General features: G+C 34.9%; 2 protein-coding genes across 2 annotated transcripts in view; both read right to left on the reverse strand.

Moving 5' to 3' along the window:
• The window catches only part of LOC124630203, a 151,149-nt gene that overhangs the window by 19,426 nt on the left and 108,663 nt on the right, over positions 1-23,060 (reverse strand). Inside the window, exons 6-12 of the mRNA XM_047163947.1 lie at positions 21,941-22,105; positions 20,087-20,167; positions 18,709-18,894; positions 15,803-15,928; positions 15,476-15,553; positions 14,239-14,307; positions 1,875-2,032 (exon numbers count right to left, since the gene is read on the reverse strand). Coding sequence (XP_047019903.1) covers positions 1,875-2,032; positions 14,239-14,307; positions 15,476-15,553; positions 15,803-15,928; positions 18,709-18,894; positions 20,087-20,167; positions 21,941-22,105 — 863 coding nt within the window. The remainder of the gene's footprint in view (positions 1-1,874; positions 2,033-14,238; positions 14,308-15,475; positions 15,554-15,802; positions 15,929-18,708; positions 18,895-20,086; positions 20,168-21,940; positions 22,106-23,060) is intronic.
• On the reverse strand, positions 9,523-12,159 carry LOC124630202. Its single transcript, XM_047163946.1, has 2 exons — positions 12,005-12,159; positions 9,523-11,483 (listed from the first exon to the last, which is right to left on the reverse strand). The coding sequence occupies exon 2, from the start codon at positions 11,417-11,419 to the stop codon at positions 10,625-10,627; it is 795 nt and encodes a 264-aa protein (XP_047019902.1). The 5' UTR covers positions 11,420-11,483; positions 12,005-12,159; the 3' UTR covers positions 9,523-10,624.

Below are 23,060 nucleotides of genomic sequence, written 5' to 3' on the forward strand. Positions count from 1 at the left end.
GAGCAGACATTTCTATTTTATCAATATTCATACCCTAAATGGGACGTGGTTTTATACATTTAAATCCCACATTGATGAAGCTTGTCAAGTAAGTACCTATGTATATAATTTTCATTAGAAAAAATATATTTCAGCAATATACAGCATGTGCACACGAAGCAAATGTGACTAACATAGGCATTGCGAAGATTATATAAATTCGTGAACACGACAGTTGGAGTGAAAATAAAAATCGTATTACGCGAAGTAGCACTCCTTATGTATTGTGTCAACAGACTAGTTCGTAGTTCTGTGACTATTGTGTGCATCTCGTTATCTTGAGTTTCATTATTTGTATAGAGCGCTGGAAATATCGCCTGGCTGCGGACTTTCTTAGAAACTCAACACCCTCGTTAAAGATTCAGTGTTACACTTGAATGATCTTGTTTATTTATTGTTTGCTTATAATAAATACAGAAATTATCTGCTTCTGTTCCTTTCAAATTTTCCATTTGTGAACTAGAAATGTGTTAGGTATATTGACTTTATTCAGTAATCAATACACACAGGTATGTGAGCTATCCATCATTATAAAAGTAAAAACCTTAAGATTTATTCAAATAGCCATTTTAAACATACACGGTGTTTACTTTGGTCGTTCCACTCGCTTACTTCAGCTGCTACCCGCACTAGATCTATCTTATGTAGCACTTTTAAATAGCTATTTGATATAATAATTAACTTTGTTAAGTACATTTAGAAGCCTTACATTGTAAAGCGGATACTTGCGTTAGTAATCTTGTTTGCACTGAGACATAATGCTCTTACACAATGCGACTGATCAATAATTGTAATCTGATTTCTTTGACGAACGTGACTTTAGCTTTTAATTTCCCAGATTTTAAAGCTGCAATCTTCTAACAACGAGTTTCGTGCCACAACTTGTGTGCCTTGTAAATTTAAATCTGGCTCGTCCAATTTCGGCGTACATGGCACTGTTAAAATGGAAAATTGGCCAAGCGAATCATCGAAATAAGAAGTTAATTGTGCTTAATAATACCGTGAGGTCGCTGGGTACACCGTTTTATTATTTTGCTGTTTTGCCCTTGTCATTAAGTTAACTATAGCAAAATGTGGTAAGCAATACCAACTAAGAATAGGAAATCTTCAAATTCGTTGGTATTTAATTTATTAACATAAAATAATATTACAATGTTTATTTAAAAAAAAAAAACGTGTATTTTCTTATTTAGGCTATAAATGTCTCTATTGTTATGAAACAAATATTTTCCTTACTTAGGTACCTACATAAAGGTACTCTGCATGTATATAGTAACTATCTTTTCCATTAAATAGGTACGGGTACGCCTTTAACAATGATAGCAAATTAAGATTTATGTTATAATATATGTAGGTACTAGAAACATGTGTGTTCGGCCCATTTCAAAGCGAAGTTTATTTCCTGGCCTCGGTTATTGCTCGCTAGTGTAATTTCCTTTCACATGGTAAGCAGGATTCCAAGTTGTCTCTTGGTAGTTCTTTTGCAATTTACACTGAACCGGCAGCTTATTCAGCAGGTAGTATCCGTTTCAAAGATGGATCATGCCTACTGAAAAACTGTTTTGTGCCAAAAGTGTTATGAAAGTCGAACGGATTATTAATTTTTGTGAAAAATGGTAATGTCTTCACATTGAACTTATCGACTCGTAAAATTCTACGTGCTCAGCATCGGTTCGTTCAAATCTAGCTTCAGCATCCATTTTGATTACATATAATATGGCAAAATTGTAACCTGTGATGGTAGTTGGATTTCCATGCTTTAATTTATGAACTTGTGTGTTAAACTTCCAATGATTTTAAATAGGTAATGAATGATATCAAAGGTTTTATCTTACTTGTCTGGTGGTGCCGCGTGGGGTGGAGGGGCGCTGGGGGGCTTTAAGCTTCGGAAAGCCTTTAGCCACTTATTCTTCATGCTGCCAGCCGACGATGAGGACAGCTTACGGTCTACTGCTGCGGCTCCGCTGTCTGCTTTTGCCGCAAACAATTCTCTCTGCACAGAAGAAAGTCTATTGTTATCATTCCACATTCAGCTTATTCCAAGAACCAGCTTATACCTAACAAGTATTCTCCTTGTCAATGATTTCACAAAATTTATCAAAACAAAATATTTCGTTATCCTATCTGCGTAGTATTATTTAGCTTGGCACTTTTTACAATCCCTGTCAAGTTTCAGGCAGCGTTAAGTGCCTTTGCCAAGTTATCGTTCAATAACACGGCCATGTCTTATATAATAATTTATCTTCCAAACTGTAGGTAAAGTATGATCTAAAATCCGTGCAATATGACTGATACAAAAAGTGTTAGAGTTTTATCGGTTAGCGTGAGCCAACGACCATTTTTCAGGCATTCTTTTCTAGAATATCTTCGTACCTATTTATCGCCTTTTATAGGAAAGCGTCACGTGTAATATACGATTTCCCTGAACAAGAAAATTGATTCTGGATTTAGGATTTATAAAATTATTTATCGTAGCAACTATATCAACCCTGACATTTCATGTAACGCTGTCGAGGATATTCCGATAGTAATTTCAGCGACAACATGATTGTCTTATCCATCAAATGCCTAGAAGAATTGATGTGTTGAATGATGTGCGCTTGAATTATTAAGTTTACAAGCCTAACGACTTAACTACGGCGTATCTTGGAACACAGGTCACAGTTCATCCACTCGACCCAACGTCAGCCAAAGAGTTATAAGAACTCTTAGCTCAAGGAGATGTACAATGCGGGTGGCTCTCTGTTGCAAACAGTGTCGTTCGCATCATGAATAAGTATTATCTTGTATACTTTTTGAACGTTAATTTGTTTACAGTAATTAATTTGACTTCATGTATATTTAACCGGTCCTATAAAAAACAAATATTAAGCGCGTGTTAGGGAAAAGTCTTCTTGTATTTTTGCCTCTGTCATTATTTGGTGAAAATGCCTGAAGTAAGTATGCCAAAAAGAGCTCATACCGATATTCAGGTAAAGCCACTTTTTAGATATCAATCATATAGAATGATAGGGAGGAAAATTTTTGCTTCTCAAAGTAATGTATTCATACTTCGTAGAACGATTTGCAAAAAGAGTCACGCAAAATATTACCTACTTTATTTTTCCTGCTTCGTCGTTTCATCAAAATAAAACTACCATTATTTAGTTATTATTTCACGAGGAATCCATCAAATAAAAGTGTTTCGTCGTCATGCGAGTTACGATAAGGCAGTTAAGCTGTCTAATAATATGGAATCGTTTAGGTAGATTATTGAAGCTACCATTCCAGAGTACTAAGTATTTATTAAGAAATCACGATCGTGGTATTCGCTTTCATGAAGAAAAATTCCTATGAATACTTAGACACTTTGTTGCATTATGTCCTTTGTTATTAAAGTCATCATGGTAAAATGTTTTCCTTTAAGTCAGTGATAAATACATAGATACTGTCTGCAATAACGTATTAAATATTTATCCGTACCATATTTACCAAATATATGTAGAAATGGGATTTAAGTAGTAGATAGAAATATAAGTGCTTATTAAAAGGGTAGTACCTACATACTTATAGGCATTGACATATACTTATAGGCATTGACATGTAGTCATCCTCATTGATGTTAATTGCAGAAGTGTCGCTCGTATTTTGCCTACATTTTTCATTACTCAAAAAGTTTATATCTAAGTGAATTCAAAATCATGTAATATATCAAAAAGTTTATTTATATCTAATTGAATGCAAAATCATGTAATATATTAAAACCAGGAACTTATTTTTAGGGTTTTTAATATTAATTACGATGTTTTTTTTTCTTAAGAGGGCTATCACAAATTTTCGCGAATTTAATTATTTTTTCTTGAAAGTAAGAACATACCATGACAAAGTGAAGTCTGTTTTCATTGATATTTTACCTACTGCCAGTTTTATGGCACATCTGTTTCTGCACGATTTTCTTAATCCATAATTTAAGATGGCGGGCGGGAACAAATTAATGCATATTTGTAAAATTGAATTATAAATGAAAAGTATGATATACAAGCGTTGTAATAGCATGAACAGCGTGTAATTTTACTAACTTGACTCTCGAATAGTTTATATGTGTAAGTTTATACCTTGATATGTATTTTCTATTTTATAATTGTCGTTTCATAGACATCCATCTGACGCAGGTGTCAAAATCGCTCTGATTTGCCATTTTGGGCACTGCATAGTCTGCACTGCAGTTCAGTGTGGTAAGCTTTTTGTTCGGAACGTTCTATCTAGTACGTAGTACAAATATATCGATGCTTATAGGTATGTGTGTACCTATTCAATAAGTACAGGTATAGGCCTTTATATACCAGTGCCCTCATGAAAATTGAAGAGTGACATTTAAGCAATGCCAATGATCGTGTTACGTACCCATTAACTTGACACTACCACTTTATCGTTCATAAAAAAAATAAGAATGGAATCAACCCACCTAGGAAAGTTCTTTTGCCAAAGAATTATGGTAGCAGTTACATAATTTGTAATGAACATGTGTGCCAAATTCCAGTTCTCTCATAATTAACTGCCTGTTTCTTAGGTATACCTACCTATGACTGCCATGATGCCAGCTAAATATATAAAAAATACTAGTAAATTGGAACAATTATATGGCAATACATAGGGCATGTATTGCCATATAATTGTTCCAATTTAGGTAAGGCTTGCTACGCGGCGCGGTTGCATGTATGCTCCAGTATTTGGGAACATTTTGAATCGCCACACACGATCTTACCCATGCCTTGTTGCTAAATTCCGGCGAGCATTATTGCATAGCGACAATAGGACATATTATTATAACGGATGGTATTTCACACCTGCCCGAGTAGAAACCATGAGGCATGCGGCTATATGACTAACTTCAACGTCGTTATTCTTGCTTATTATTTCAAATACCACTTATAATAATTTACTTTTATGTTTTAAACCATGGGTCTCAACGTTTTTAAATAGAGTTTTGACTTTATCCGCTCACTATGTGATGCAAATTAAGTAATTTCCATCCCTTTCATTCTTCAAGCCTTTCTCAACGCTTGAGGAGAAAATTTTCGCTTAGGTTTTGTGTGTCGTCAGTCCTATAGAAAAACTGAATCACTTTTTAGTTCCATGTTCTAACGTCAATGAAATATTTTATTTGAATATGTAGCGTGTAGCGAGCGACCTAATTTTGGAATGGTGTATCTCTAGCACTCTACATCTCTATCTCTATTCGATTCGTGTTCTCTATGTAAAACAGATTTTCACAAAATTCAACAATTGACAATTGCATGCCTTATTTTAGCTAGTTAGGCACCTACTGTTCATTAAAGAGTGTAGGTTATTGATTGCCACGCCAATTAAGTTATGTCAGTGAACTGAAGAAATCTAAGGTCAATAATGAACCTCCAAGGTTGCTATCGTAGAAATTGTTATCAGAAACTTTGGTCATAATGGATTCTACAAAAACAAAGGAAGTCAATTTGTACAAACAACTTTTAGGATTCATAAAATATTCATACTTCAATAAAACTTGAGTGAAGTTTTGAATATTGTGATAATAAAGTAAATATTGTGGTAAATAGTGTTCCAGATTGTTGGAGGTTGTCTGACGGCGTTCATTACTGAGATCGTACTTAGGACTGGCTTCGTAACCATGTACCTGGCTTCGTATCAATCGATTAAGTCGCGCACACAACACCAGCCTTCTGACTTTGAAATACTAAAAGCAGCACGTTATTAAGTCATGCGATCTGAACACGATTTCGTGCATTCACCGCCCAAAAAATATTGCGTGAGCTTCTGTTTTTCGAACACTGATTTTTTTCTTCATCTACTTTCTGATTGGTTGGTCTACAAATAAGGTTTGAAAATTAATAATTTAGGCATCTAGAAGTTGGTTAATGGACTTTTTCAGTACCTAGGTACGTATACATACATGGTAGGCAGGTAACAGTTTTCCATTAGAAGTTTCCCAAGGCCTTTGGACAAGATAGTGTTTAGAATTTTCCGATCCGCCTGAATACTAAGAACTGTAGCGGAATATCACTTGGGCCACCACCTTACAATTTGAAGAAAATCGCCATCGCTTATGATTTTGTACCGCGGCCTTAAATCAGGTGATGTGGTGGTCGACGCCGCTACACACACACACGCGCAGCGGTGCACGCGCCGAGTGCATTTCTTGGGACCGCCGGCAGTGTGCTTTAACTACGCGTACGAACGACAACTCCCGTGCTATCCGTGCTTGTTGCCTTGCTTGTAATTGTGATCCTTTGTAAATGCTGATTATATATATTTAAATCGAGTTAATAACACTATTCATTCCTCAAGAAACCGTCATTACTATCCTCCTTCTCTGCTGCGCCTGCTATACCGCTACGCTACTCTGCACCTTAATTCTAGTGCCGTACAGGTCAAATTTCCCTGAAGCTTGTTGGTGCCGGGGCACCTACCCGCCACCACAGAACCAACCCCAGTTACATAATTATCTGAAAGACAAATCATGACTTCATGGCTATTAGAGTCACGTACCTAGCTACTAACAGAACAAACTGTTTCAGTGCAATGTTTAGGCATGTCTGGGTAACTAGGTACTTACATACAAAGTTTTTACGTTGTTTTTTTAATACAGATGTGCTGACAAAGCACGTTTATGTCTTAGAATGTTTAACTGCATCAAGATAGAGAAGAGAATCGTGTCAAGTTCAAATAAAGGCCGGGACTATAAAGCGCCTTATCGCGGCGGATGGACGATGACGTGGAGCGACTTATCTACCATACCCTTTATATCCTCTTTTTATTCAAGTTTCTGAAATCTACTCCTTTACGTCGGTATTTTTAAAGTGGGTGTCCTTTACAGAACAAAAATGTTCAGTGCGTACTACAAGTAGGTACTTAAGTATGCTGTACCAACTAAACTGCTAATCATCATAATTATCTGTTAATATGCTTTTAAATACATGAAATTACACCTGCTTGAAAACACCAGTAGCTTGTTGTTTACTTTCACCAACTTTGTGTTCTGAATAACATGACAATACCATAAACATAGCCCACTAACTACACCAGACATACAATAACAGAACAGTTACCTACCTAGTTAGCTATTCTATGTTTATGTGATAATGATAAAACTTATTGTTTCTTCTTCTTGATAAAATGAAATATCTCTTTTTTTGTAGCTATACATCTTGCTAGCTATTCTTCTCATAAAGTCATTGTACCTATAGGTATCTGTTAGGCTTTCCTTTCACGCTTAATTGATGATCCGATTCCGATAAAATTTGGGAAAGAGACAGATTACAGCCTAAGAAAAGACGTTAAGTTTTTTTTTGTTTTAAATTTATTACAACTACTAGGTATCTAGACCAGTTACTTCGGGATAAATACGTGATTTAAACCGTAAAAAGTAGAGTCCTTCATAACATGGAAAGAGGTACCGCGATTACGCTCCTGTGTTACCAATATTGGTACACTTAACTTAAGTAGGTACCTTTGTCCTAAAACCACTCATTGTGCTCATGATCAAAGTAGGCACTAGAAGCAAGAAATCGGATCCGAACAGATAGGATTTTAGCGTAAAGACTGCTTGCTCGTTTCGCTATGAATTTCAGAAATAATTACCCTAGCTTTTTTTTCTTATTAGTTGTCAAGGATGGCATGTAAACAGTAGGTAGGTGCTGTAAATCACACTAGCATAGGTACCTAATTATTTAGTAAGTACTTATGTATTATGTTTCAAATAAATAAACGTAGGTATTTTACCAATGGAGGAGGCACGGATTCGTTATGAGCTAGAGTTCAATTAGCATATTCGTAGGCCAGCACCTTCCTAGATGTTGATCAGTACGAGGAGAATCGTAGTTATTTGTAATAGGTAATTGGAATCTAGACCCAGGTTTTTTGAGAGCACTAACCACAGAAAAGCCTTTTCGAGCATTTTACATATTACCTAGGTACCTACCTAATCTACATTGGTATCAATCAGATTAGCATACTGCACAAGCAAGGTCTTACAGAAGCAAGTCGTAATCTATGTCACTTCTAATACCCAGTTAAGGCTATTGTAATCTGTACTTAGGACAAGAAAGGATTTCGTTATTTTGACACTCACATCATTAAAATAAACTTGTTCCAATCGCTGTCGTGTCCTGTTAGCTTTGCTATATTCAGGGAGGCTGGACTGTCTTCTCACACGCATTCTTTGCTCCCGCTCCATAGTCATCAGATCAGATTTCTGCGATAACACTAAATAGTGCAATCTATGGATTATATCCATTTTTATTTAATTAAGTTTAATGGAAGTTTTTACGATGCCTGATTTTTCTCGTTTAAAATGAAAGCGGTCTTGAAAAAGCAGTATCAAAATTGTATAGGTATTTTATTTATGAATATTTTCTACAAGTTACTACAAAAGTTTTTTTAAATATAAAAAAATATATAAGTATTTTGAAATTAAACGAAACCAGAGAATAAATTCCAGTTGAGTGTATAAAATATGTAAAAGGTATTCAGGAAACCGGGCGAAATTGATAGAAACTTAAAATGTATGGGTATCGCGACCGCGAGATACCGCCCGCTAGTTAGGGCGGGCGAGGAGTGACTGTGGGCAGGGCGCCGGATGTAGCGTGGCGGCGATCCGACGTAACCCGGCAACCGTTTGCAAACAACACGCAATCCTAAGATGCCTAGAGGTATAGTCGCTAGGTAGCTATAAACCTGCTGCCTACTAATGCTTTCATTTATGCGAAATTAAATTGCTTGGAGACTGATAACAGATATAAACAGAGCCTTCCTATTAACCTACTTGTTTATAAATTAAATATCTACACACCTATTACATATAATTTTATATATTAGTACTTTCCCATTGGTTAATTTTCAAATAAAAGCTCTTGGCTAAAATCGAATTTTCCAAACCAGTCTAGAACCTACCTAAAATACAATCATTTAGGAAAAACAAGTTTTTTCCTACACATAATTTTCAAATAAAATGCCCATCTCAGTGAGAACATGGCAAAGCAATTGCATCCGATTCAGATTCAATGCAATATCGACATTAACATTTCTCCAGGAAAGTTTAACTACAGCTAAAGTATTCACAAAGCCACACAGTAGATACATAATAGTGACTAATTGTAAGCCCACTGCTGCCAGACAATAGTCTATCTAAATTACCGGATTGCAATTTGGAAACACCCCAAGGAAGGCATTTCAAGTAGATAAATACAAACATACGGAAGGAAATAATGCCCTAACAATATACTACAGTATTTCTACTGTTTGTCAGGGTTGAGCTGACAGTTAAATTACCAACTAACACCATCAATATAAGTACCAGAATATAATATCAATAACTAACACTAATAGGTATGTAAGTAATGAGTAGAGGGAATATTCCATGTGTATTTATATGACACATCCATATGAAAGGAAACATCTTGTATCATTTACATAACTATTACATTCGCCAAAGCCGCAAATGAAACAATTGAGGAAAATAACTCTATGAATACTTTATTAGTTGTAAGGCAAAAAAGTACACCTTAGTTACTAGTGTGTCCCATATATTAAGACAAATATGTTCTTCGTCAAAAAGACAGTACTCAACTAATCCCTTTAAAATACAACATTCAATAAATAGTGTAAATATTTTATCTGCCAAAATAACACTAACAAATCAAAAGATTTCATGGTTTATAAAAGTTGTGCGTACATTTATTTATAATGTTGTAAGTCATCACAGACACAATTGGCGAAGTGATATGTACTAAAGTAATATTATGATGAATTTATGAGCAAAAAAATAAATCTTAAGAAGAATTCTAACATGATTTTAGTTTAAAGTTAAATAACAAAAGCATAGCCATTAAGTAAATATTTAACCAATGTTTAGACATCCACAACATATTTGAAAACTATGAATAGAGCTAATCATAAAATACATGCAAATGCATCCTCCTAACACTCATTATTAAATATTTTATATACAAGGAGGCATTAAATTAATAACACGAGTAAAATAACAATTTTAAATTGCCCAAATATTTTTTAACATTCCAACAACACTTTATTTAACCAAGCATGTAAACTGACAATTTCTATATTCAATACAAAATCTTACACTATGGAGGGGTAATTGAAAGTGATTAACTAATGGTAACAAACATAAGTATTGACAGGAAAGTGCAAGAATTTTAGCATTATCTGACAGTCAGTCAACACCATATTATAGTACTAATTGCTGATTAAGTTATTACTTTAGTTACTACCTATTATAAATAATAATATATTAAAATGCCAATAACTTTGTTAACTTGACAGCCTGAACTTATCTTCTTATTGTACTTTTTGTAAATATTAGTTTACAAAAGTATGACAACAAACATTTATGTAACCAAAAGATTTATGCAACTATCTATGCAACATACACAAAAGCACCACAACTTGAAATTGACAGTATAATTATGTAACTAAGCGTGATTGATGTCTTTGTAAATGTTCTGGTCCATAGTTTCATGATATTAAGATAAATTATTATCAAACAATATTATGCTAATCTATGAACTTCATTTCACTAATAAATATTCTATTAATATTATGAATCAGCTATCTTTGATTTACCGTTCAATGTACCAAGTTGACCTAACATAAGAACAGTGTTAATTAGATTTTCTGAGTAAATACGCTGATTTGTTTCCATTCTTCTCAGTTTTTGAACAATATATTTGGAGAAGAATTCCAGTTCATTATCATTCCCTTGAACTCTAGAATAATCTTCTAAACTCCTTTTACGCTTAGCCTCCCGAGGATTTGTCACATTTTCATTTCTGGCTTTTCTTTTTGGTGAGTGATTAGTCTTTTTATCACTGCTGCCGCTGTTAACAAATGCCAGATTTAAGTCTTCAGCCAAATCATTAGCTTCTTCTTCATTTAACTGTATTGTCAAATCATCAGGTACTGTTACCATGGGTACATGATTTTCAGAAAATATGGGGGAAGGCAGAAAGGACACCCGCTTCCTGACTTTTACAGCAGTACTTTTTGGCTTGGAAGAAGTTGTGTCCTCAGCCGTTGCTCCTACTGTATGTCTTCTATTAGATTTCTGCGTGTTATGAAGTCGGTTCACTGACTGCTTATTGCTCCAAAAATTGACCTTGATTTTTTGTTTTGGTTTAGGCTTCTGTTCAACGGGCTTTGGTTTGTTCAAAACAGTGGGAAATTTGTAGCGTATGTTGTCATCTTCATCTTTAGCTTTTTCTGTCTTCTTTACTTTTGGTGGTTTACCAATGTTGTTGAAGTAATTAGTATTGAGCTTGTATCTTACATTTTCATCATCGGATAGGTAACCATTTTTCTTAGACGAAGACTTATCGACTGGTATGGGTTTCATGGTTTTTGTGTTATGATTATTTATTAGTTTTTTAAATAGGTTTATCAACAGTCTGTCTGTGCACCTGAAATGATACAATAACAAGGAATTATATATTTATAAATATTGTCAAAATTATAATACACCTTTAAGCCTACATATACTATGCTGGAAAATGGAATATTGGTCAAAGAATGGGATAAATTCGTGTAGGTAGTGCTTTCCCGCCCAAACATTCAAGAACTTTTATGACGTAAATACAGCTATGTCCGATCTTACTTGAAATTCCATATTGCGAAACTACTGCTCGTTTACACATGGTTCATCAAATTGACATGACTTTTGAACCGAACATGATAGAATTTGCGTGAAAATAGAGGACAATATTTTGAGGTTATGACAATTTAGTTAAGTTTAAATGTGACAATTCAATAACAATATTAATAAAAAGTATTCATATTATCCTTTACACATTAATAGCAGCTAGAACTATAAGATTTAATTCACCTCAGCTACAATTTTACCCAAAATAATGTCTCGTCATCATATTAATTTGATAGGCAATTACTATTACATAATCATAATATATCATTCAATATATCTTACCTTTATAAAGTTTCATTATTATTCACTAAGTATTCACTCACTGTGTTGGTCACAAAAGTCAAAAATAAATAAATATTATCCACGAATACAAACACGACACGCACGATTTGGAGTGTTCATGACGCAAAGCGTTGCCAAGATTATCCGCTAGAGGCGTCACCATCGAGCGCGGGAAAATTATGGAAGCGTTCAACATTACAAAGTGGAAACCTTTTCAGTTGCCAAATTATAAGAGACATGTATAACAACAGTTTAATATTTTTCAATTCAATAAGTTTGCCTACATTTCTTCTGTACCACAAACACTTTTGAACTTCTACACCATTTTTTAATTATCCATCAGAAAAAAGAATTCGGCTATGACTATTCTCGCTCGTACTTACTAGGTACTAATAATTTTATTAGGAAAAAAATAGTACCTATAAAACGAAATAAACGCAATATTTTAAGACATAAGATTCATGAGTAAGTATTAGTAGGTACATAAGAATCTAGCTAATAAGCAGTCTTTTATTAAAACGCACATTATTTATCTGCCGTCTCATAACCAGTTTTGATAATTACCTATTTTAAAACGCAATAGTACATTGTTTTTTATTATTTAAACGCTACAAACTACGTATTTAATCTATGAAACTGAAATGATTCTACTTTTCAATGCAGCTTTTTGCCCGACTGTGTGTCTAGTATGGGGGTACGTAAATGTCAATAGTAGGTATTCAAAAGCTGTATGCTTAGCGCAGCTTCTGAATGGACGTAGCTCTATCTTCATAGGCTACATACCCATCTGGTTTGTAGACCTTCTAATTTATGAATAAGAAAGGGGTTGTGGTTGTTTTTAGGTATTTGTTGAACACATAAGAACACATCATAAGCTCAAGTTAAAATCTACACCATCTCATACACTGTTTTAATTAAGTATAACACTTACCATATGATTTTTCATCGATATCCAGCCCATCTTGGCACGAAACTTCAGTTTACGTTTAGGGTTATCCGTGATTAAAGTTTTTTTAAACAACACTATTCCAAATGTCTAATTTCAGTAATATATTCCGATATTTGTTATTAAAGCCAAGGCTTCACGCGACGCGATTTGGGAGGTTATGACAGTCGACGAGATCTGCTCCCCGACTGAGTGGGAGGCTGTGCGCAATGCGGCAACGCGACTGTCTACGAAACATTAAGCTTTAACAAAGTGCTCACGTATGCAGAGAAAACAAACATTGCTGCAAAACAAAACTTGAAAAAAATTGTAAAGATGACTCCGACATAGTGCGGATTAAATTCATGAAAAGAAAACCTTAGCATTTACGATACCTACATAAGAAAAGCATAGATCTATCTATACGTAGGTAACAGTTTTTTTTTGCTTGAGGTTAATATCTGGAGTTAGACAAAAGAATATTATTCCATGATATATTTTTTTCATAACTGCGGGAATATTTTGAGGGTATTGATTGATCTTGAAAATGCGAACGTCACTTCGCATGTCCCTAGAGCTAGGCGTGCGCACTAGAAACGACGTGTATGAATGGTTTAGGTTACAAGGGTCGTACTCAAAGTTGTCTATTAACTTTAATGAAACGCTTTGTCTTGAGTGTTTTGCGCATGCATTCCGTAAAGGCAGAAATCATTCGTTAGTAATTATGATCTAGTTTAGTTGGTATCTAAGTATTACTATTGCAATCACCTAATAGGTCACTTTGAATTTATGCCAAAAGTTTTAATCTCAGATAAAAACGAATCGCATTTGAATTTCGTAATAGAAATGTTGACGTTGACGTATCAGTTGATTGGTCGATTGAAATATACTTTCCCGCCAATAGGTAATACACTCAAACTCAGAACGAAGAAGGTAGCCGCGACTCAAGATTGCAAGATTTGTTAAGTAGGTAGGTATAAAGTTAATATTGTAGTCCTATGATATTATGGTAAATGGTTAATTTCGTGATATATTTTAATTTACCTAAGAGGTGCATTTGCGATAATTGATTGAATACAAGTTCATTTATCTAACTCTATCTTTTATTGCATGTAGTTAGGTACAATATTGTAGATGTTTATTGGTTTTAAATGTTGGTAATGAAAATATCTTCATAGAAATATATTTAATATATTTACTCTGAAAATCTAATGCAGGTAATATAAAATTCCTGAAAATTTTGAATCTAACACATTTCGTATCACGTTTCACAAGATTGTGTTATTTTATAGTAATAAAACACACTTACCTGGGCTCTAACGGCCGCTAGATGCAGTTGTGTTGCTCTGTAGTCGTATTTCTTGATGGAAATGTCCTCCTAAATATTAAAACATTATTTTAATTTACAGTTCACTAGATCACTCAAAACGACGTTCCTAAAATTAAAACAGACCAAAAAGTTGGGAGTTGACCAAACTGAAGAACTTTTTGAATTTATTCTACTTTCTTTTTTTCATAGTTTTGTAAACGGCCAGTTTACCAGTTACAGTAAGATACTACAACCTCTTTGGACCAATGTGTAGTGCAAAATATTGCGGCACTTGAAAACACGCCATCTATTGGCGATTTGTATAAATTACGTTGGCTGCTGTCTTCCACAATAATTGTACGACTCTTCGATTTCTGTGAAGTTCAAAAGGTGTCGCCACTATGTTACTTCATATAATATGTAGATATATATTTTTAAATATAAAATAAGTAGGTACCTAGTGTAGAAAAAAATATGCTACAAAACAATTATTTTTTATTTACTAATTGGCTTGTTTTGCCGTATAAATTAGGAATGTGCGAGGTATTTGCCGATATTTATAGAAAGTAGGTAATGTAATAGGTAATGTACGTAGGCATGTTAAAGACCTTAATTAAATAATTAGAGTTTATAAGCATAGCAACAGCTGTGAAGTATTACCACTTGTAGCTCCATTGTGTTTATTTTCCAATATCAGGCTGAGCGTGAAATTTTAATGATGTCGAAATCAGGCCGATTTTGTTTTCGCTTCAAAAATGTTTTCGATTTAACTTTACGGGTGAATTCACTATGGTAGGTTTCACTTTATATTTCCAACTTTGATATTGTTAAGAGAGTTATTACTCATGTGTCGCTGGTTTGGCCTTTCGTTAACTTATTCAAAGTTGGGCCAAAGGACAAACAAATACAAAACGTAGGTAAGTACCTTCGTATGAAATTGAAAGAAATATTTATTTCAAATTCGCTGTCCCACATTATTCTAAAATATATAAGTAATACCTAAGTACAGACAGCGAGTGACTTGTTTTTCTATTCCGGTACAGTAGTAGGTACAGAGCTTTCTGCTTGGTAAATCTACGTCGCGTAGTGCTTTATCTTATAGATATTTTATAAGAAATCTATTTTAGTCTATTCTCTTTTCGTTTTATATTCAACTTAGGTAGAGACATACCTACTTTAGGATTGTTTTTGACTTACCTGTAATGGTATACCTACTTTCAAATGTATTTTATTTTACCTGAATTTCATTAACTTTGTTGTAGAGATTGCTCTCAAGACCCCTGCTTTGATGACGAGCTAGCGAATCGAGGCTGTCCTGTAAAATAAATAATGAATTAATCTGGGATCCAGTGCTTCTAAGTAACATTGTAGGTACAATGGGATGGGTTGCACCACCAAACCGTAACCAAGCGTGAAGTTGCCACCGATTTGACAATTGAAAATGGCGTCTTCCCAAAAACAAAAAAAAGGATGTTTGTATTTTTTTATGTAAATAATGGAGGGCTTAAAAGAACAGGATCAATGTGTTTCAAATAACATTAAAACCTTTTCCTTTTTTACTAACTTGTAGTTGTTTTATTTGCAGTTCTAGATCTATGGCGTCTTTCTTAAGCTGTTCATAGTTGACGCGTGCTTGTGCACCCATCCTGTCCAGGAGCACCTCTCCACGTAGTATTGGCGGCATGCTTTCCTGTTAACAACATGTAGGTAATTTTATAGGTATCTATTCAAACACATTACGTATAGTGGTAGCAACTCTACTTATAGAGCGGATAGTCGTACAGGGAAAAGTGGAGCGAACGAGATCGCGCGGCCTATCATCTATGCGCTGGACAGATCAGGTGAAATCCACAGTAGGTAGCTGCGTGTCAGACTGCGTCAGACAGTCTGCTAACAGAGAGAGAGATGGCGGGAGATCGTAAGAAGAACTGTGTGCGCCTCTAATGTGGACGCCTCAACGTGACTACGACCGCTCTGCCAAGAGCGAAGAGAATAGTGGTGAAGTTATAAACGATAGATGGATATAGACTTATATAATAAGTAAGCTTTAGCTTGAAATATTTTTACATAGGTCCATAGCTTCATAGGCTCATAGCTTTTAGGTAAAAAGAGGAAATTCATACAATTTCCTTTTTTCATAATGCATTCATAAGTTCCAATTAACAATTCAGCAAAGAACCCACCAACAGAGGGATCGAAAAAGAAAACACTTCATTTGTAAAAATCGATCAGCGGTCCCTCTTGCTTCCTACATGCATAATTCCTCGTTTTTCTTTCGCCTCTGTCGGACAGAATCTATTAAAACGTAAGTAAGCAATCAATTATGCCAACAGCTCGTGATAAAAAAGAAAAATACATAAAGTTAAAATAACAAAGGTCTTCTGAATACTGGCTCCGCTTTTAAATATTATTGCACCTATGTTTAACTAGGTGCACAATAAATTTTGCTAAAATCAAAACAGTAAAAATTGTTACGTATGGGTTCACAGATACTCAAAAACAGTTATCGCAATATTAAGACCTAGGTACACCTTTTGGTAAACCAGGTGAGGTATTATCGTCTATATGCAATGTGTTTGCACGCAAACTTCTCGTCAGTCAACAAAACCATCGGGCTAAGTTACTGAACACAAACTATGGACGCGTACCACATACCTACGTGTGAGTTTAAGCTCGTAATATGTACTTGGCTAAGTACAAGACAATGCAGTTAATGTTCTATAAATTGCATAGTAATTAAGCTAGTGACAATAGACATTTCGGAATGCCCGCATTTCGGCGGCGATAAGCTCTGTCGGATGCACTGTCGTCGTCTGTAATCTGTCTTAATTAGACTCGAACTGAACTTTATGGTCGAGTATATTTTGTATAGATATGACTAGATTTATTTCACTAAAATATAAACCTAATAGTAAATTACCTAAAAGTACATTATGATGCATTGAGATGGATGGAAGTCAGAAGCATTTATCGTAATCGACGTTTCCGTTTCAGACTCGGTTAAAAATTTTAACTTTGGTGCAACACCAAAATAAGTTACTTCTATTTGCATATATTTAGCATACATTTGGTTCATTCTATATCTACTTGTATATAGAATATTGCAAAATTTGTGGACCATTTTGGTTTAACGACGAGAAAATCAGTTGTTACGTCTGTTATAAGGGATGTAGGATAAACCCCGATAAGCTTAAAAGCTGAAGAATGAATGTTTTATGTTTCTTGACATTCGCATGCATATAGGTTTTTCATATAAGTACGTATTTAGATCCTCTAAGAATGTTGCTTCGATTGATATTTTCAGAGGTTATTTTTCCTTGTCGATTAATCAAATGAAGTGCTATTAACATTTTCCGTTTACCATTGGTCCCATTGCTATAAGATTTATTTATTCCAAATAACTCATCGACTTCTTCTTTTTCCTTATTAAGGACACACACAAACTCGAAAATAATAATTACTCGTGTCGGTATTTTTGTCTCAGGACGTATTTAGAAAATATGTCCAATATAACTCCCAGAATAAGATAAAGGAAAACTACATAAGTAATGTTTGTAGTATCGGAAATGCCAAACTATCGAACTAACTACCAACAAACAATATTAAGGTGCCTTCTGTTAGTCTTCAGGGATGTCGCCCCGGAAAGTTCTTAATAAGGAAATGACCTCATTAATCTACCACACACGTAGGATGCGACAGGGTTTTAAAGATAGGTAGATTTTATAAGTAGTAGTAAGTAATAGAAGCACTAGTAAATAGGTGAAAACAGTCAAAACGGTGACTTTATTAACTCTTCTAATTAAAACTGAAAAGGTCTGGTCTAATATGCTTATTGCATGAATGCCAAGGAAGGGTTAAAAAACATGATGAATCATTCGTATTATGAGTCCTAGTAAAATTGTTTTAATTCCTTCAAAAATGCTGATTCTATATCAATTTTCAAATTAAAATACAGATGGGATTATAATTTAATCGCGTCCGGTTCGAAGTTGTACGATTAATCCCCTAAGCAATTTGAAGTAATCCCTCTCCACTGCGGTTTTGGGTAAGTTCAAACGATAAATAAATAATAGAACTTGCTATTGCAGGCTCCTTGAGCCCCACAGGAGATGAACAATACAATTTTGTTGGTTAAATATGCCTAATCCAAATTATAACATTCTATACCAAAATATTACTTATTGTACTAAAATGTTTGTTTCCTGATAACTGCACTTACTCATAATTTACTTATTAATTCTATTCTATTTATTTTCCCTAAATGTTGGCAATATTAATAAATTATGTTTAATAATATCATGCAAGCTAATCTATTCCAACACAAACATCACCTAATACGAAATTGGACCTAACAGAAAAAATGACACCCCACGATGAAATAATTTCAAGAACTGCGGGATCTATTTTACTTTTGACAGCTAAGCGCAACCCTTGTCAATTTCCGTTCCTCTTTACTTATTCAAAGTTTACCGCGGGCACGTCCAGGGGTGGGTCATCAGCGTCTGGTGGGTACGGTGGTAGGAAGGTCCTCTTTGGTGGTCGCATCGGGGGCGTGGCGGTGAGCAGGGTTCGCGCCAAATGCGCCAGGTCAGCCGTGCTGGATACCGCACGGGCTTGCGCGCAGAGAGACTCGTAGCGACGAAGCTGGTTGTTGCTCTGGTAAAAATAGAAGAAGATAATAAAGTTTTCTTTAAGGTAAACGAAGCTAATTACATATTTAATTATTGATTGTTACTGTTAAGTAAGTAAGTAGGTGATAAGTGATACTGCAACACCAATTATGTATACTCCTTCTATTCGCTTATACGGAACTGCTAAATACCAAATTGATGTGATTTTCTAATTAATATAAGCTTGCGTCTTTTACTATAAGTACCTACTCTACATATTCGGAACCTGCATGGCTTAGAACTAACATCGTAATTTGGCCAGCTGAATATACCAAATAATTGGCAAGCCCGGAACAACTGTTGTGCAAATCCCGATATAATATCAGCACCGTATTGTGTAAACAGGATATTATAATTGCCTTATTTGAATAAGAAGTGGCCGTTAGCTACCTCAGTGTTTACCAGAATTCCTTTAATTGTCTGTTTAGCGTAAGGAATATACGCAATTGTTATATTCTTCGTTGCGATTAAAAATATATTTATTTTGACGATTTGTATTTGATTGCTAATAGTGTTTATGTACTTACATGATACAATTTAATTTGCTTTGGTGAGCAGTACAGTTGTAACTTTATGTCAATGACAAACACATAAAAACACAGAAGGCACAACATCGCTATTCGATATAACATTTAATCTCTTACATCTCATGACTACCGACCGCTTTCCCTTGAGGGATAAAAGATACAGGGCAATCCACTTTATCCTCGGAAGTTATCTAATGGTTCTATATAATAACTGTCTAAGTTCATCAGTCAGGCCCACTTGTAGCAAGCACTACTGACACAAGATGGATGACTCAAACTGTCATTTTGATGTGACATGCTATTCACTGAGTTCCCGAATATTCTGTGAACTTTAGGGTTAAGGGCTGTTTTCTATTTAATAAAATCATCCAACGAGAAATCTGTATTGCTTTGGGTGGTGCTTGCCGTTATAATGTACGAGGACATTTTCATAAGTGTTGAATTTTAATTAACATAATTTTTAAAAGTAAACAGCACCACATTTCCCCTTAAGTAACGTAAAAGTTATTAAAGTTTGTTTTATAATCGATTGATCGCCAAAAAAGTTAACAAACTTTTAATTATCAACATAGGCATTTTGAATTTTCTTCCCCGAAAAACTTTAATGGTTTCTGCAAGCAACGTTCGATCTACCCAAAATCAGTTATTTACCTTATCCGTAACAATTTCACCCTCCTGACAAATTGCTTCACTGACTGCCGAGGTAACATCGGTCAGTATCTCTTCCAATTCCTGAAATAAAATAAAAACGGCAAATAAATAAACTTCTAAGTAATAGGATCGCTGAATCTACCGAGATTCAATTTAAAAAATCTTGACGTGCTACCTTAGACCTTGTCCAGAAGAAGCGAATTCGTCGCGAAACGTTTCGCGCGAATTCATTCGCGCGTTATTGAGATACTAGGCACGAATACATCGCGTCCACAAGCATCGCGCGAATTCAAAATACGCGCGTACGTCGCGTGCATAACGCCAGACCCTCGACTCGCGCATGATTCGCGCGTATTGCGCCCTTTCTGGACAAGCCCTTAATCCTTCATAGCACTACAGTGAATTAAATTAATTTATTCAACAATAAAATCGGCTTCTGACATCTGAAGCTACGTGAGCGTCAGTTTAATTAAAGCCGGAGTTAGTTGGAGTCTGTGTTCGGAGCTCGAAGCTCCTTGAACTACGAGTATCGTGCAGGGCTGTCAAACACCACGAATTCGATCTACGTACGAAAACCGACCTATTCGCTGTCACATGTCAATAGCAATTGTCTTGGGGTTCGACCTACTTCTTTTTCAATTCCATCAGGCAATTTTGTGGTGAGCAGATTTCCGAATTTCAAAACAAAATTGAGCTTCGAGATCCACCAAACTTCAACCCTAGTTTGATTAGTGGTGTTTTGTTTCGCCTCGAAGATAGATTCCTGTTGGGTAAAGTTGGATGGGAACGGCACTTACATTATAATACAGTATCGAGTTCCGAAACTCGTATTGAATACGTCGTATTATCGAGTACTTACTCGAGTAGTATAATCAAGTGATGAAATGGGAATGCTCAATTTTCGAGACTTAATTTGATTACCTACCTAAATACCTTCTAATACGTTAAGTGATCGGAAAATTTATAGTAGCATAAAAAGGTTATGTCTTTCAATAAAATGCATAAAATATTATTCGTTCTATTGGCTCAGGGGTAAAATTAGGTAAAGTGTATCCAGGAAATGAATCTACCATTTTATGTGATACTTTATAGATAATTTCAATATTGTAAGTCAGTTAATGCATATTTTATGATTTCGATAAGACTACTTTGACTAACTAATCTATTCTTACTACAGACTGAAATAATTCACATATGTTTGAAAATATGCACGTTACAAACAAGGAGCCCATTAGAATTTCTTACTTCAGATGATTCTACACATAATGTTCGTGTTTATTTAGAAACAAAATAGCTAACACTGTTTATTTGATAAATACATATTATGTCAAACGTTTGCATAAACGAGGCTAACCCTAGTTCCCTGAAGTTGAAGTAGACAATGTTTACACGTCTGCGTAAACATTTACGGATTCACAACTTTTATTTTCATATCTGTTCATATTAATGCGCACAAAAGGTCATTTAAGAGAATGATTCGAGAATTGGGTTTCTTCAAGAAATATATGTATATTTGCAAACAAAACATAGATGAGAGTGATAACAGATTTCACGCTTTGTCAATCAATGACAATCAGTTCAGTTGCACTGCTTGATTGCTTTGAATCTTCTTTACAAAGTCGAAAGGATAATATGATCCTTTCGTTCAAAATAATAATAACACAAAGGCTGAGTAAATCTAATTGTTCTTCTATCATTATTACAATTGCTCATAAAGTTTGAAAGACTGACGACCATTTATAACAAGGGCTATCGTGTACTTACTAAGTAGGTTGAGGAGGTCAGATAGACAGTTATGTTATTATTAAAATGGTAGCATCTGGGTAACGCTCTAAATTGGTATAAATTGCTCACCTGTAGTATAGTCGGGAGGGTGTGCTTATAATACTGATCCAGCATCGCGTTTGTGGCCGTCAGTTGTTGCACGTACGTATTGTGGGAGTCATAGTACGTAGCCAAGGTAGCTGGTGTTGGGTTGTTGCAGTAGTTCAGGAAAGCACCTCTGTAGTCTTGACGACTCTGGAAATTTTAAAAGACATTTGTCAGAAAATACGGGTGGTATCTAAGTAATAAACTTGTACTGGGGGTGTCAAAACCTCATAAAGAGAAGGTCTCTTTGCTCGGAATAGTGCCAGCAAACTGGTGTCCAAATGTCAAAGTTTTCAGTCAGTCTTAATGCTTGTGTAAAGTGTCGAGCTCTGGTATATGGATGCTGTCTACAAATTGCTCGCTCTAGGTGAAAACCATGTCGTTACCAGTGTTTGACGATCAGTCATAACGTTACATTGGAGTTTAAGAGATTCGAGGACCTGAATGACCCCTGTACGTGCGCAACGCATTCCCCTTTTGTACTTGCTAATATTTTTCTTGAAATAGCTAAGTTTATTACAGAAACATATAAGACAGTAATCTTTTGTGTTGTTTCACCGAATCTTTCCACTTAAGTGGTCAGAGTGAAGCAATGGACAATATCGTTTATGTTTTATGTAACTCTGCTCTTGTCCCGTATTTTATATTGTCAATTTAGGGCAACGAGGTGAACGAGTCAATGTTTTATGGATGTACGGGACTTATTTATGTCCCTATATTAGGTAATAACACTATTTCAGGGCATAAATTGTGTACATGACGTAACGCTAAGTAATGAGTACTCCTACAAGTGCATTATATTAATACTTGGGCAAAATTGGTTATTATACTCGTATTGGAGTGGTACTTAACTTTGTATTTAGCACACAGGTATTCGTACTGTTAATTAATTAAATATCATGCTACATTAATGAAAATTGTGTGTTCTTTTGGTTTCGTTTGGCGAGCTATTCATAATATTTGTTCCATAATTATCATGTTCTCGCTAATGCGTTTAAAATGTAATTACTTACAAAGTACATGGGGTCTATTCACATTACTATTTAAATTAATTGAAGATGTATTCAAATTATTATATTAATAAATACACCTATATACCCTTAAA

Source organism: Helicoverpa zea, chromosome 5 (genome assembly GCF_022581195.2).
Source record: "Helicoverpa zea isolate HzStark_Cry1AcR chromosome 5, ilHelZeax1.1, whole genome shotgun sequence".
In the NCBI taxonomy this organism is placed as follows: domain Eukaryota; kingdom Metazoa; phylum Arthropoda; class Insecta; order Lepidoptera; family Noctuidae; genus Helicoverpa; species Helicoverpa zea.

Excerpts from the sequence above, each read along its gene's own strand:
- LOC124630202 (XM_047163946.1), bottom strand. The coding sequence starts at position 11,419 with ATGAAACCCATACCAGTCGATAAGTCTTCGTCTAAGAAAAATGGTTAC.